The 14,863-nt window shown below is 37.1% G+C and overlaps 1 protein-coding gene and 1 pseudogene across 2 annotated transcripts; both read left to right on the plus strand.

Annotated features, from left to right (window-relative positions):
* The first annotated feature begins 3,429 nt into the window (after window positions 1–3,429).
* On the plus strand, window positions 3,430–5,742 carry LOC143580767 (F-box/FBD/LRR-repeat protein At1g13570-like). Its single transcript, XM_077063709.1, has 3 exons — window positions 3,430–4,903; window positions 5,051–5,221; window positions 5,292–5,742. The coding sequence occupies exons 1-3, from the start codon at window positions 4,106–4,108 to the stop codon at window positions 5,553–5,555; spliced, it is 1,233 nt and encodes a 410-aa protein (XP_076919824.1). The 5' UTR covers window positions 3,430–4,105; the 3' UTR covers window positions 5,556–5,742.
* Window positions 5,743–7,534: 1,792 nt separating this feature from the next.
* On the plus strand, window positions 7,535–14,481 carry LOC143580800 (F-box/FBD/LRR-repeat protein At1g13570-like; annotated as a pseudogene). Its single transcript, XR_013143722.1, has 2 exons — window positions 7,535–7,605; window positions 13,588–14,481. The product of XR_013143722.1 is annotated as an F-box/FBD/LRR-repeat protein At1g13570-like (transcript).
* Window positions 14,482–14,863: the final 382 nt, after the last annotated feature.

Here is a 14,863-nt window from a genome sequence, read left to right on the forward strand (position 1 = left end):
TGAGCCATCTTGATAAAATCCATCGGTCGAAAACTTTGCCGACAGATGGAATTGAATTTTAGAAAGTATTAAGGGATTCAGTTATGTTTTGACTGATGAATGTATTCAGCCCATGAATATAAGCACTTGGTATGTGTACCCTGCTTGTTTTCATGTTCTATCATTGTGGAAATGGTAAGGTTTTTTTTAGAGGTGGCAAATGTGACCCATTGGGTTGAATGAGTTGTATTAAAATGTATATCATGGGTCATAATGGGTCAAACTGAAAAAAGAATTTGATTGAAACGGGTTGACATTTCTCTGGTTTTTTTTGTTTATTTTATGGAACGAGAAAAACGGAGGAAACTTTTTAGTACTTTAAGTTTTTTATTTATATTTTGAGTTATGTTTTTTAATCATTTTTTTAATGAAGGGTTTTTGAAATGGGTCAAAATGGGTTGAGATTTCTGAAAACCCTCATTAAAAAATTCAAAGAAAAATATTTAAAAAATTATAACTCGAAATATAAACCAAAAACTTAAAAAGTAAAAATATTAAAATGTTTTCCTCGTTTTTCTCGTTCCATAAAAAAACACTTGAGAAATATCAACCCGTTTCATTCATTTTCTTTTTTTAGTTTGACCCATTATTTACATTTCAATACAACCCAATGGGTCACAGTTGTCACCCCTAGTTTTTTTCATACTCCTAGAACGTAAACGAGCTAAACCGAGCAGGTTCTTGACTCGTCTAGCTTAAAAGATTTCGAGTTTTATATCTAAACCTCGAACTTAGCTTGTGAGTTAGTAAAGGAAACTTGGCGATTAAGGTAAGTGCAGGTCTTACCGATTTACAAGGTCTTGCATTTAGTTGTTTGTCTAAGAACTTTACCAAGCTGGGACTTTGTAGTGTTACAAATACTACAAGACTTCATTGAGTAAGTATATAAAAAGGTATTTTTATGGATACTTGTATGGCACTTGACTAAAACCTCATCTATATGAATTTTGACCTGTTGATTGGTCAGAGTCAAACATATAGTTTTTTTTTTTACTGAAATTAGGTGAAAGAAATAGAAGTGGAAAAGGGTAAAATGGTCATAAACTAGGAATTTGAGAAATCGCGTAGTGATAGAGACAAAGTCATTGTGGCTTACGTTAACACGCTGGTGAATCTACAGTTCTTAGGAGAAGATAATTATAATAATAATGGAAATGGTAGAAGGCTGACTGACGCAAAGATGACGAGCTTATGTAGTGACTTTCTTAACAATAGATCATGGCTAATATCGTGACACATCCACGTATTCAAAGCAATCTCTAGGATGACATTGTTGAAGTGGTCGGACTACCACTTTCGCCGGCACAAAAAGGGGTGGAGCTAAGTCAGAAGAGACATAATACAAATTTTCATGCCCAAACTACCCTTAACTGTACTTAAACATATTATTTTATTACATCTTTTATCAAAATCACCTTTTAAATTCTGGTTGGTCAATGTAGTATCAATGACTAGGAGTAGGGCTGTTCACGGATCGAGCCAAACCGCACGCAACTCATACTTGGTCTGGTTTATAACCGAGTCAACCATTTGAATTTAAAGAGACGAGCGATGCGTTTGTGCTTGAATTCGATCTCATTTAAAACCAAGCGGCTTAGTTCGACTTGGTTTCATACAAAGTTTTCAATTTAAATTTTTAAAACTCCAAAAAGTCATTAATTTAAAACTTCCAACTCCCAAATGCCTAAAAGTCAAAGTGTACAAGGAAAAAACATACATAAAACGAACAACTACGGTTTAAAATTGAACTTTGAAGTCAACACTCAACACAATACATGAAAATTTAAATGAGCCTAACTGAACTGATTGCCTCATTTCCAAACCGAAATCGAATCGGTAAATTTCGAGCACGCGACGAGCAGTTTGGATAAAAACCCTTCCCTTAACGTGTAATGTTTTAATGTTTTGGTGAAAAGACGATTTGGTCCCTAAACGACAGTAAAAGTTAACGGGGCGAGAGCGTCGGACGCAAATCGTAACAAAATGAAACGACATGGGATAACGGGATGAATCAAGTTGGTTAAATTGCAAGTTATTCCAGACTGAAATTACACTTTACTCTTAATAATAAACTATCAAGCAGCAGTTATCAATTATCATAATATCCATTTCTTCATCAACGAAACATGCCCTAATTTCGCAATACATTTATCAGTTTTCATCGTTTCGATCTGCGATCATGAATCCATTGTAAGCTCTCAATTCTCTCTGATTATTATTATTATTATTAATCATTTGTTTAGTTTAATTTAATTTAATTTAATTTAATTGCTGATACAGAGTAGGTTTGTTAGTTCTCATTTCTCTATATTATGATTCTATTAATTAATGTATGCAGTTTAATTTGTATTACTACCACATTCATATGAATATGAAAGTAACTTAATAGCATAAACATCTGTTGAGACTTTAGGTATATTTAAGCGATTGAAATTGTTAGGGTTAGGGTTTCAAATTATTACAACGGGAATAATAGAAGATACGTCATATTAATAAGTTCATACGTATGTTGAATTTAGGGATGAGCAAATGGTACCGGATATGGTACATAACCGGTGCTGAAACGAGCATTTCGGCACCGGTACCGAACCTAGCATTTTCGATACCGGCACCAAGTTTCTAAGAAAATCGGGATCGGTACTGGTATTTGCCGAATTTTTGAGTATGGTACTAGTACAGAACTGATACCGACCAGTACCGAACGGAACATTTTCGTGATCGGGAAATTCGGGATCGTTACCGGTATGCTACTGAGCTCAAGCTCGAGTGCGGCTCATTTTGAACTCTTTTTCTAAAGTTTGGGCTCGGCTCGTGAGTCATTTTCTTAAGCTAGTGCTCAACTCTGCTCGTTTATTATTTATTAATTAATTTATATACATTTTTTAATTTATATACTTTGTGAAACCTTAAACGAGCCTAAGCTTGGTTCGAGCTTGTGTAGTACCTTCAGCGAGCCAAATCTTTGTTGTGTAGTGTGAAATTACTACATTGAAGTCCGCAACAAAAGAGGTAAAAGTTAAAAGTACACATGGCTCGTTAAGGCTCGACAAACGTAAACGAGCTTTCCTTACAAGGCTCGAGCTCGGGTTCATAATATAGTATATATAATATTTATTGTATAGAGTAGAACATATTATATTTATAGTTGCCAAAAAATATTAGAAAGGAGAATGAATTTAAGTAGGGTTATAAAATAGACTCGGATCGTATTGACAGAGCTCGAGCTCGGCTCATTTTGAGCTCTCTTTCTAAAGCATGAGCTCAACTCATTTTGAGGTCTTTTTCTAAAGCTCGAGCATGGCCTGTGAGTCGTTTTATTAAGCTCAGGCTTGGGTTGAAACGAGCCAAAGCTCGGCTTGAGCTCGTGTAGTATCTGAAACGAGCCAAAGCTCGGCTTGAGCTCGTGTAGTATCTGAAACGAGCCAAAGCTTGGTTATGTAGCGTGAAACTAATACATTGAAATCCAAACCAAAAGAGGTACACAAGGCTCGAGCTCAGGATCATAGTTTAATATATATAGTATTTATTATATAAAGTTAAACACATTATATTTATATTTGCCAAGAAAAATAAATTAGAAAGGAGAATGAATTTAAGTAGTGTTATAAAATAGAAAGGACGGTCTGAACTTTGTAAAACAATAATTTGCATGTAATCAAACATGTTCTCTCTGTTGCGTGCTGGTTAGCGACTTAATTGAAATCATTAGCAAAGAATTAGATCTATAATGAAAGTTTTGTGACCTTAATTCATAATTTTATACCAGAAAGTGATAAAATGTACATAATAATTTTATGAAAAACGGTCATAATCAACCTCTTTTCTCAGATAGGCTATTTGTCGAGCTAAAGAATAGAAGCCTTTTTTTATCAAACGATTAAGCCCATCATAAATGCATCATTCCCTTGTAGGTTCTCACTTCTCTTTACTTTATGCATCTGTTTATCATTATAAAAGTAACTTAATAGCAGAAACAGAGTTGATTTGTATTTTTTTGTGATTCTGTTTAGACTTTAGGTATTTTGTTACATCTGATCTGGTTCATTAGATAGATTATAATTAACTAATGGAATTTAATATTTGTCAGACTATAATTAAATATTTATGCTTATGTTTAATATTTGTCAGACTAATGGCATCCGAGTTCGCACCAGAAGATTTTATTAGCATCATGCCAGATAATGTGATAACCAATATCCTGCATCGACTTCCATTACAAGATGCAGTAAGGACTTCTATCTTGTCGAGAAACTGGAGGTGTAAATGGACTATGCTTAACGAGCTCGCAATTGATCAGAACTTCTTTGTATACCTAATAGAAAGAAAAGCCATAAACAGTTTTTGGGCGATTATAAGTAAAGTTCTTCTTTATCTTAACAGTGCCATAACGAAGTGTGTCCTTATCCTAACTCTATTGGAACCTGAAGATATTCATCACTTGATTATGTTCTTGTCCAAAAAAGGAATTAAGGACCTCACTCTTACATTTTGGTCTAGCCCGCCAGTGAAGTTGCCTTCCCATCTTTTCTCTTGTTTAGAGTTGACACATTTGAATATTACTCGCTGTTGTTTCAATCCTCCACCTGGTTTTCGTGGTTTTCCAAACCTGTTGAGCTTAGAGTTGTGTAACGTACAATTTGGAGGCAGTGACCTTGGGGAGTTTCTTACTCGGTGTCCATTACTTGAGATTTTGGACATTGGTTATCTTTCTTATACGGGCAGCGTGAAACTAGTTGACATTGCAAAACTTGAAAATCTCAAAAGATTATCTCTGTCATTGTGTCATATGGACACTAACGTCTTTGAGCTTGTGAGTAATCTTCCAAAACTTCAAGAGCTTGGTTTGGATTTTCAAGGCTGCTCGGTGAGACTGAGTTTTGTCTTTGAAGTTAACATATATAGTCTCCTTTTTTCATAATCTAGTAACTAATAAGTATCATTTTTACTGCATATTCATTATATCGGAACAAAAGTACAAAACTTTCTGACTTTTCTTACCACTTTTGTATAGCTGACAAAATCTGGTGCTAAAATCAAGTTCTCCACCGCCTTTCCGTTCATCAAGGCTCTTAATTTGACAAGAATAGATTCCGGCGACGGTACTATGTTATCATGTGCTTTGGAAATGATCAGAAACTTCCCAAATTTGCATACCCTTGAAATATTCCCACCAACTCGGCATGTAAGTATTAATCAAAATACTTGTCATATATATATATAGTTTTGCATTTTAATACTAGTTATTCTTGCAGGTTGATGACCCGAATCCAGTTTCAATTCCAATTCCAAGTCCGGAGGTAGAGTACAGCATGATGGAGCTTCGGAATGTGGTGTTTAGATTTATTAAAGGTTCAGAGAATGAAATACATTTGATCAGGTATTTCCTTGCGTGTTCTCCTTCCTTGAAGAAGATTGAAATTCTGTGCGACTGCCATTATGGTGAACGGTTGATATTTGCTAGGAAGTTGTTGAAGCTCCATCGAGCTTCCCCGACAGCTGAAATCGATTTCAACTAGTTTTGTTTTGAACTTCTCTTTTATGGTATGATCTTGTTGGAAAGCGGTATGCGTTCTTTTAAATTCGTCTCGTCTTGTTCAGATTTTGTTAAGATCTGTGGTTCGAAAACTTTGCTGATGGATATGGAATTGAATTTTAGGAAATATTGAGGGATTCAGTTATGTGTTGTTTGATGAATTTTTTTTAAAAATTGTTAGCTCAATTTCTTTATTTCCATATAAGTTTTTGAAGCCCAGCAGATCAGACCGGTGAGATAAGCCCAAGTAAAATAAGTCCAACATAACAGCTTGTGGCTTTGTCGGATTTAACCCGTACTGGCTTCATGAGCATGTTGACCCATACTAAAACGACCTGTTTTGGCCCATTCATCTTGCTACTGTACTTTACATGATAAAATCAATGTTTTGCTTCTTAGAGTGAACCTTCTCTTGTACAATCCATCTTTATAATATTAAAATGATGGCATTCACTTGCTGTGTGGTAGACTGGTAGTAACCCTTCATGTTTGTTTCGCGAATGAGTTAAAACGATATATTTTTACGGAATGCATATCGATTCTTAAAAAGCGAGACACGTGAAGTGTTGAAGAACAAAATGTGAAAAAAAAAATGGCATCAATGTCACATAAACTTCTTTTTGCCTGGAACTTCTACAATGATAATAGGTTCAACAATAACAAATGGATTTAGATTTGACTTGTGATTTTTAAGAGGGTTAATACAAATGATCAGATTCGGATAGAGTTAAGCAGTTACGACCGACAATGTGTTGTTTATACACGGTCATTTTTGTTTTGGAATAGCATGAGAAAATAAGATTGGGCCGTTTATCTACTACAATTAGCCTGCTTGTATTGGAGAGATGACCCGGGCGTTATGGCTGAGGCGGTGAACCCTTAATGCCATCTACATCGCATGGTAGCATTAAGGGGTGTATGTTAACACTGTAACGAGCATTAAAGATGGAAAAGGTGGGGGGCTATTAAACTGACAACCATTCAAACTTTTTTTTATGAGTTTTTATCTTTATTTTCTTCACCCTTCATGACTAGCTAGTCAAACTTGTTAAACTATAGCACCCTAGTTAATAAATGAGTTTCTCATTACATATATGACAGTGGCATGACACTTTAATTAACAATCACAACGGATAGTTTATAAGGTTTGAACTTCCCTCACTTAGCTTAATGCAATAGGAACTAATTGTCGGCCCTTCTAAATTAGTTCACGTCACTTTCACTAACAAGTAAATACTTATCATATTCATTTTCTTATTATCTATATTTTTCCCTATAAAACATTTTTGGTTATCCGATTTTAAAAGTAAACACAAGAGTAAAACATATATACATACATCATATTTATATATACAACTTTAACAATTTTTTATAGCATTGTGGAGGTTTAGTGTGGAAGAAAGTGAAGGGGTTTGAGAAAAAATTGGAGTTTGATGTGACGCCATGACCGGCTCTTAAGGAAGGCAGTATGGTCGATGGCCCCCGGCCCGAATTTTTTTAATATATATATATTTATGAAAACATTGTGTATACTTAATATTTAAGCTCAATTAAACAACTAGCTTAGTCTAGTAGTATGACTCTCAACCAAAAGTTGTGGCTTTAGTCTCATTTGAGGCATATTTAATCTTATTTTTCTTTTATAACTTTTAAAATACAAGATTTTAAAAATTTTTGTATATACAGTTGAGATGAGCTTATTTTTATTTATGTATCGACGTAAATTTTATTTAAAACAGAGTCGGGTCAAGTTATATTCAAATTTTTGTAAGACTTTATATTTCAAAAGTTATAAAAGAAAAACTAAATACTAGTAAAATTAATTAAATACTATTACCGTTTAAGATGGAGTTCGTTTAAAACTCATTGACAAAGATAAATTTAAAACAAATGGATGGTTTTGATTGGCTCAGTCATCGGATTCTGCTTTCTTTATTTAAAACGGAGTCTGGTAGAGAAAATAAAGATGGGGTCCGTGAAATTAACAATTTACTCCGCCGGATCTCAGTCATCGGAATCTGCTTTCTTTGAAGGTCAGAATAGAATGTGTTTTCAATTTCATTATTATTATTATTAGTAGTAGTAGTAGTATGCATACTTAGGATATTGTTTTTAAGTGAAATCTAGTTAGGGAAATGAAGGCTTACTTCTAGCGTTTGTAATAATATTATTACTGCATTTTACATTTACTCATTCTAGTTAGGCCTGTAAACGAAGCCTAACATCGGTTAACTGTTCGGCCGGAAGTTCATTTATTTAATAAACGAACCAACACGAACAAAAGAATTGTGTTCGTTTAATTAACGAACAAAACATGAACACATGTTTCGTTCGTTCGTTCGTTTATGTTCGTTTAGTTATGTTCGTTTACATATTAATAGAAAATAATTAAACATTAGCTGGAAGAGTTATCTACTTAATGTTATTATTATATTTGTTCGTTTGTGTTTATTTAAGTGTGTTCGTATATGTTCGTTAATGTTTGTTTGTGTTCATTTACATTTGTTCATATATGTTCATTTATGTTTGTTTATCTTTGTTCAGTTATGTTCGTGAAACTGTTCGTTTCGATTTTAAACAAATGAACATAAATGAACACGGGCATGTTCATTTTCTAAATAAACGAACACGAACACAAAATATATGTTCGATTAAGTGTTCGTGTTCGTTTGAGTTAAAAGAACAAACATGAACATGCCCTTGTTCGTGTTCGTTCGGTTTCGTTTACATGCCTAATTCTAATGTTTGCCAATGAGATTCAGTCATTCAACAAATATGAAATATCCCAACTTTTATGCTCTCACTATGTATCCACCACCACAATTATACCCCTTGAGGCAAGCGCCAAAATCACCATCCAAATGAAGAGGTTTACTTTTGTTAAATGTATTGCTAGTTGTTTTAATTAGGGTTTTAGCCCATGTAGTTTGTTAAAGCCCATGGGCCCTTTATGGGTTGTAGTTAGGGTTTTACTTGTGTATATATAGGTGGTTCCCCCTTTGTATTATTCACACCTTCAAGTAATAAACATTACTTCACTACAACCATTTCTTTACATGGTATCAGAGCTACGGCTCTCGATCCAAACCCTAGCCGCCACTTAATCTGAACCGAACCAGCCGGCCCTAGATCTGAAACCGAACCCGTCTACCTCCTGTCCAGATCTCGTAATCCTTTTTCAAGATATATTCCGCCGTCACCGCCTCTCCCACTGTCACCACCACCCTCCGATTAGCAAACCCTGAAAATCCGACGCCGATCCGCTGCCGCACGCGCCCCCACGCGCCACCCGAAGACCGCCGCTGCCACCCACGCGCCGCCGCGTGACGGTGAGTGACCCCACCTCCGGTCACCGGATTTTTCCTTGTTCATTCCTTTTTTCCGTCCGAAGCTCCCTTTGTTGTTAGTTTTCTGATATAACAACCTTTTTTTCGTCTGTCTCGGTTATTGTGTTCGAGTTTGTTCAAGCACCCGTTTCCGGATTTGTTTCAAACCCGTCCAGCCAGCCACTGTCGGAATACTGTCACTGTTCACGACGATTTACTGTTCGCTGCCGGAAGAGTTACTGTTTGTTGCCAGGAATACTGTTCGCTGTCGGAAGTTACTGTTCACTGCCGGAAAAGTTACTGTTCACTGCCGGAATCTACCATGGGAAACGAAAAACACACGTATACATTTACTAAGGAGGAGTATGATCTGATTCAACGGTTTCTTGCCTCCCAGTTGACTCCTCCTCAAACCAACTCAGCACATCCGGGTAAGTTTTCTAGCCTTGACTCATCATGGGTGATTGATTCTGGAGCCACACATCACATGTCTGGGAATCGGGGTATTTTCTCTAGTCTTCAAAATGTTTCCCATGCACCAGTACGTCTTGCCGATGGATCTTCATGTCCCGTTCTCGGCATAGGATCCATCAGTAACTCGGAAAACCTAAAACTGTCTTCTATCCTATTTGTTCCTAAATTTCCTACCAGTCTTTGTTCAGTGAGTCAGATTACCAAACAAAACAACTGTTCTGTGACCTTTTACCCAACTCACTGCGTTTTTCATGAACTAGGAACAAACCGGGTAATTGGTAATGGTTTTGAATCAGGAGGTCTCTATCGTATATCCCCGTTTTCGCATCCTGTAGCAAACTTATGTGAATCCACTATCAGGGAGGCTCACTGTCGGTTAGGTCATCCCTCTACAGCGGTTCTAAGGCAAATGCGACCAGATTTACCACTTTCGTCTTTTAATTTTCATTGTGAGTCGTGTCAACTTGGTAAACATACTAGGCGTCCCTATCCCCCTAGGGTGCCTAATCGAGTCAGTTCTTGTTTTGAACTGTTGCATTCTGACGTATGGGGTCCTTGCCCTATCAAATCTACGTTGGGTTTTGAATATTTCATTACCTTTATTGATGACTATTCTCGCACTACTTTGGTTTATTTGATGAAATCTCGTAGTGAGGTATTTTCCATATTTCGAGAATTTAATGCTTATGTTCAAAACCAATTTAACACCACCATTAAAACTTTACGATCTGATAATGCTAAAGAATACTTTTCCACCGACTTTTCTTCATACTTAAAAACCAACGGCATTATTCATGAATCATCGTGTGCGTATACATCTCAACAAAATGGTGTGTCCGAACGCAAAAATCGTCACATATTGGATGTTGCTCGCACAATCATGATCCAGTCACGTGTTCCTCATCGTTTTTGGGGAGATGCCGTTCTCACTGCCACATATCTGATTAACTGCACGCCCACACCCGTTCTTCATGGTAAAACACCGTTTTCTGTACTATTTCCCAACAATGATCCATTTCCTCTCGCACCTAAAGTATTTGGTTGCGTCGCCTGTGTTCATGACCATCGTCCGAAAGCCATCAAACTTGATCCCCGAGCCATTCGTTGTGTCTTCCTTGGTTACTCACGGGTTCAAAAAGGGTATCGGTGCTATAGCCCATCACTTCACCGATACTTTACTAGTGCCGATGTCACTTTTCACGAGTCTCCTTACTTTCCCGAGTGTTCCACTCCTGTTTCTGACCCGTTTCCCGACCTCGATATACCCACATCTCCCTTCCTCCCCACCATCCCTGTGTCGATTCCCTCTGCCGATCCAATCTCTGCTGATTCTGTTCCACCGACAGAACCTCCACCACTGCTTTTCACATATGCTAGGCGAGGTAAGGGTCAAATATCAGAGACACTTGATTCACATTCAGGCCACAACCCCGAAATACCCTCAGATCCTCCGTCTGCATCTGAACAATCTACACCTCTCACTGATACATCCTTACCCGATCCGACACCTTTACCAGAAGCTACCCCTGATACACCCGTTTATGATCCTCCTGGTGCACCACTACTTGATATACCTATTTCTTTTCGCAAAGAACCCCGGAAATGCACTCGTTACCCAATTTAGGACTATGTTGCCTACACCCACCTATCTCCTGAATCTCATGCGTACACTACTACTCTTGATTCCTACCCGATTCCCAAAAATGTGACAAGCGCTCTCGCTCACCCAGGATGGCGAAAGGCTATGGAAGACGAAATTGGGGCTCTAAAATCCAATCATACATGGGATCTTGAAACACTTCCTAAAGGGAAGCGTATTGTTGGTTGTCGTTGGGTGTTTACAGTTAAACTACACCCGGACGGCTCCTTACACCGCTTAAAGGCTCGGTTGGTCGCAAAAGGGTATTCTCAGGCATATGGCATTGATTATGATGAGACTTTCTCGCCAGTTGCTAAGATGCCATATGTCCGTATTTGTATCGCTCTTGCTGCCATTAATCATTGGCCGCTCCACCAGCTTGATGTCAAGAACGCCTTTCTTAATGGTGTTCTTGAGGAGGAGGTATATATGGAGCAGCCACCAGGGTTCGTTGTTGAGGAGGAGGCCTCGAAAGTCTGCAGACTACGTCGTTCTCTATATGGTCTTAAACAATCTCCCAAGGCATGGTTTGGTCGATTCTCTAGTGTTATGGGACAGTTTGGGATGACTAGGAGTGCCTACGATCACTCTGTCTTCTTTAGAAACCAGAAAGGAAAGAGGATTATCGTTGTTGTTTATGTGGATGACATTATAATCACAGGTGATGACGAGGTCGGGATCACTGAACTCAAGCAGTTTCTTCAGTCTCAGTTTCAGGTCAGCGACTTAGGTCGATTGAGGTATTTTCTTGGCATAGAAGTATCTCGCTCTCCACAAGGAATACTTCTCTCCCAACGAAAGTATGTCCTTGATATGTTGACCGAATGTGGCTTACTAGGTTGTAAACCTGTTGATACCCCAATGCTTCCTACAAAGAAACTCCTCCCAAAGGAAGGAGATCCAATGAAAGATCCTGAGCGATACAGACGATTGGTTGGTAAACTTAATTATTTAACCGTCACACGACCAGATATCTCCTTTACTGTCAGTGTTCTGAGCCAATTTATGGCTGCACCATACACCGGTCACTGGGATGCTGCCCTTCGTGTCTTAAGATATCTTAAGACCTCACCCGGTTTGGGTATAATATACTCTGATCAGGGTCATTGTCGTGTGGGTGCCTTCACGGAAGAAGAAGATGGTCGGATATCGGTTCTCAGATGCAGATTGGGCAGGTTGTCCGATTTCTCGACGATCTACCACTGGATATTGTGTGTTTGTTGGAGGAAATCTTGTATCATGGAAGAGTAAGAAGCAACACACGGTTTCCCGGTCGAGTGCCGAATCGGAGTATAGAGCCATGGCAGATGTAACATCAGAGATGACATGGGTACGTCGTCTTCTCATAGAACTCGGGGTTGTTTCTAATGACTTGATGAGGTTATACTGTGATAATCAATCAGCCATTCACATAGCCAAGAATCAAGTATTTCATGAAAGGACAAAACATATTGAGGTTGACTGCCACCTTATCAGAGATCGAGTAGTAGGCACACAAACTGATCCTCCATCCATTCAACCGGTTCATGTGAAGACAAACTTTCAGCTTGCAGAGATTCTAACTAAACCGCTCCGGAAAGCTCAGATAGATTTCATTTGTAACAAGTTGGGCATGATTAACATCTATGCTCCAACTTGAGGAGGAGTGTTAAATGTATTGCTAGTTGTTTTAATTAGGGTTTTAGCCCATGTAGTTTGCTAAAGCCCATGGGCCCTTTATGGGTTGTAGTTAGGGTTTTACTTGTGTATATATAGGTGGTTCCCCCTTTGTATTATTCACACCTTCAAGTAATAAACATTACTTCACTACAACCATTTCTTTACAACTTTAATAGCCAAAACATTGTCTTGTCCCCTTTCATAATAAAGCCGATAATCTATCTTTCGATCGCGTTCAAGTTATAACCTGGTTCTAACGAGCCTAGGTTGTTAATGTTCTGCCAAGTACCCCCCAAGGACGCTTTAAGCGGACATCCCACTTACGAGCACCATTGGTAGCTCATATATATATATATATATATATATATAAATTGATTCTTTGCGTTGTACTCATACTCACCACTCTGTTTCTGCTTTCTTTCATTCAAAGGTTAGAATGTGGTTTTCATGATGAATTGCTTTCTTTCTTATCTGAAGGAATTTGTTTTATTTTCGTTCATTTCTGCAACCACTCATTATCAAACAGCGATAAATATGTTATGCGAAGTTTTATATTGTTTCTAGTGAAAGGTGACCATCGTGACAGTATATTATTATTTACTCAACACCGATACTGAATCGTTAGGTTTCTGAATCTAGGCTTTGTAATTTTGTTACTGCAATATTTCATTTACTGATCTCTAAATGTCAGCATTGAAGGTTAGAATATGTTTTCATAATGTTAATAATATTCTGTAAATCACTAGAAGTAAAACGAATACTTTGATTTGGCACCAAATTACTAGGTTTGTGAATCTATTGTTTAGGGTATGAAATTTAAGGTTTTTATTGCATGCATATAGATGGAATATGAATGTCATGGCTGTTTATTCTATCTATTTATGTTTATGATAACTAATAAATTTCATTGTTCATAGAATAATGGAACCGATTCACGGTAGATGTAAAACATCCAAGTTTGCACCAGAAGATGTTATCAGCACCATGCCTGATAATGTGGTAACTAATATTCTAGATCGGTTGCCATTACAAGATGCGGTGAGGACTGGTATCTTGGCGAGAAACTGGAGGTTTAAATGGACTATGCTTAGCCAACTCGTATTTGATGACAACTTCTTTATATATTTGTTAAAAACAAACGCGAAGTATAAGTTTGTGGGAATTATAAGTAGGATGCTTCTTCATCTCAGAGGTGCGATTACTAAGTTTGTCCTCTCCATAGACAACAGTGGTTACCCGTGGTTGGATGCTGAAGATGTTAATAACTGGATTTTGTTCTTGTCGAGAAAAGGAATTAAGGACTTCACTCTTATGGGTATGGGTGGATCACAGTTTAGGTTGTCTACTCATCTGTTCTCTTGTTTAGAGTTGAAACATTTGAAAGTTGCTAATTGTTATTTTAACCCTCCACACTTTTCGTGGTTTTCCAAACCTATTGAGCTTAGAGTTGCACGTAATACGACTTGGAGAAAACACTGAACTTGGGAGTTTTTTTACTCGGTGTCCTTTACTTGAGATTTTGACTTTGGGTGATGTCTTTGTAGTAGGCAACGTAAAAGCAGTTGAGATTGCCAAAGCTGAAAATCTCAAAACATTGTCTTTGCAATTATGTGATCTTAACGATACTGGAATCACAAGTTCTAGTACAATCTTTGAGCTTTTGTGTTCTCTTCAGAAACTTCAAGAGCTTGTGTTGGATTTTGAATACTGCACGGTATTTAATGTAAGTTGTGTCTTTGAAGTTTATTATATACAAAAATGTAGTCTCTTTTTTATAATCTAATATCATTCTTTTCTTGTAGTTTACAGAAGGTGGTACTATAAAGAACGTATCATTATTGATGGTGATGAAACGGTAAGATGAACGTGAAGAATTGAGGAAAATGTCAAGAAGCAGAACAATTATTGTTTTTAGTAATAATATATAGTGTCAAGTTATTCTACAAAGGGGAAAAAAATGAGAAGGATGAGAAGGATTTATTGCCATACAAAAAAACCCCTCAAAAAGAAAATTAATAAAAAAATCATCAAAATTTAATAAAAAAACCAAAAAGGTGAAAACACAAAAATGTTTCCACCGTCTTTCTCGTTCTAAAAAAAACAGACGCAATGGTGATAGAAAAACATCATTGTGTCTTTTTGTTTATCATTGTGTTTTGTGTTTATTTTCATAATTGATTGTGTCTTTTTTTC

The sequence above is a fragment of the Bidens hawaiensis genome, unplaced genomic scaffold, assembly GCF_021521415.1.
Source record: "Bidens hawaiensis isolate Kalapana, Puna unplaced genomic scaffold, B.hawaiensis_p1.1 tig00030599_1, whole genome shotgun sequence".
Classification (NCBI taxonomy): domain Eukaryota; kingdom Viridiplantae; phylum Streptophyta; class Magnoliopsida; order Asterales; family Asteraceae; genus Bidens; species Bidens hawaiensis.

Coding starts and splice junctions, on each gene's coding strand:
- LOC143580767 (XM_077063709.1), top strand. CDS start 4,106: ATGGAATTTAATATTTGTCAGACTATAATTAAATATTTATGCTTATGT. Junction 4,904..5,050: donor TGGATTTTCAAGGCTGCTCG/GTGAGACTGAGT, acceptor ACTTTTGTATAG/CTGACAAAATCTGGTGCTAA. Junction 5,222..5,291: donor TATTCCCACCAACTCGGCAT/GTAAGTATTAAT, acceptor TTATTCTTGCAG/GTTGATGACCCGAATCCAGT.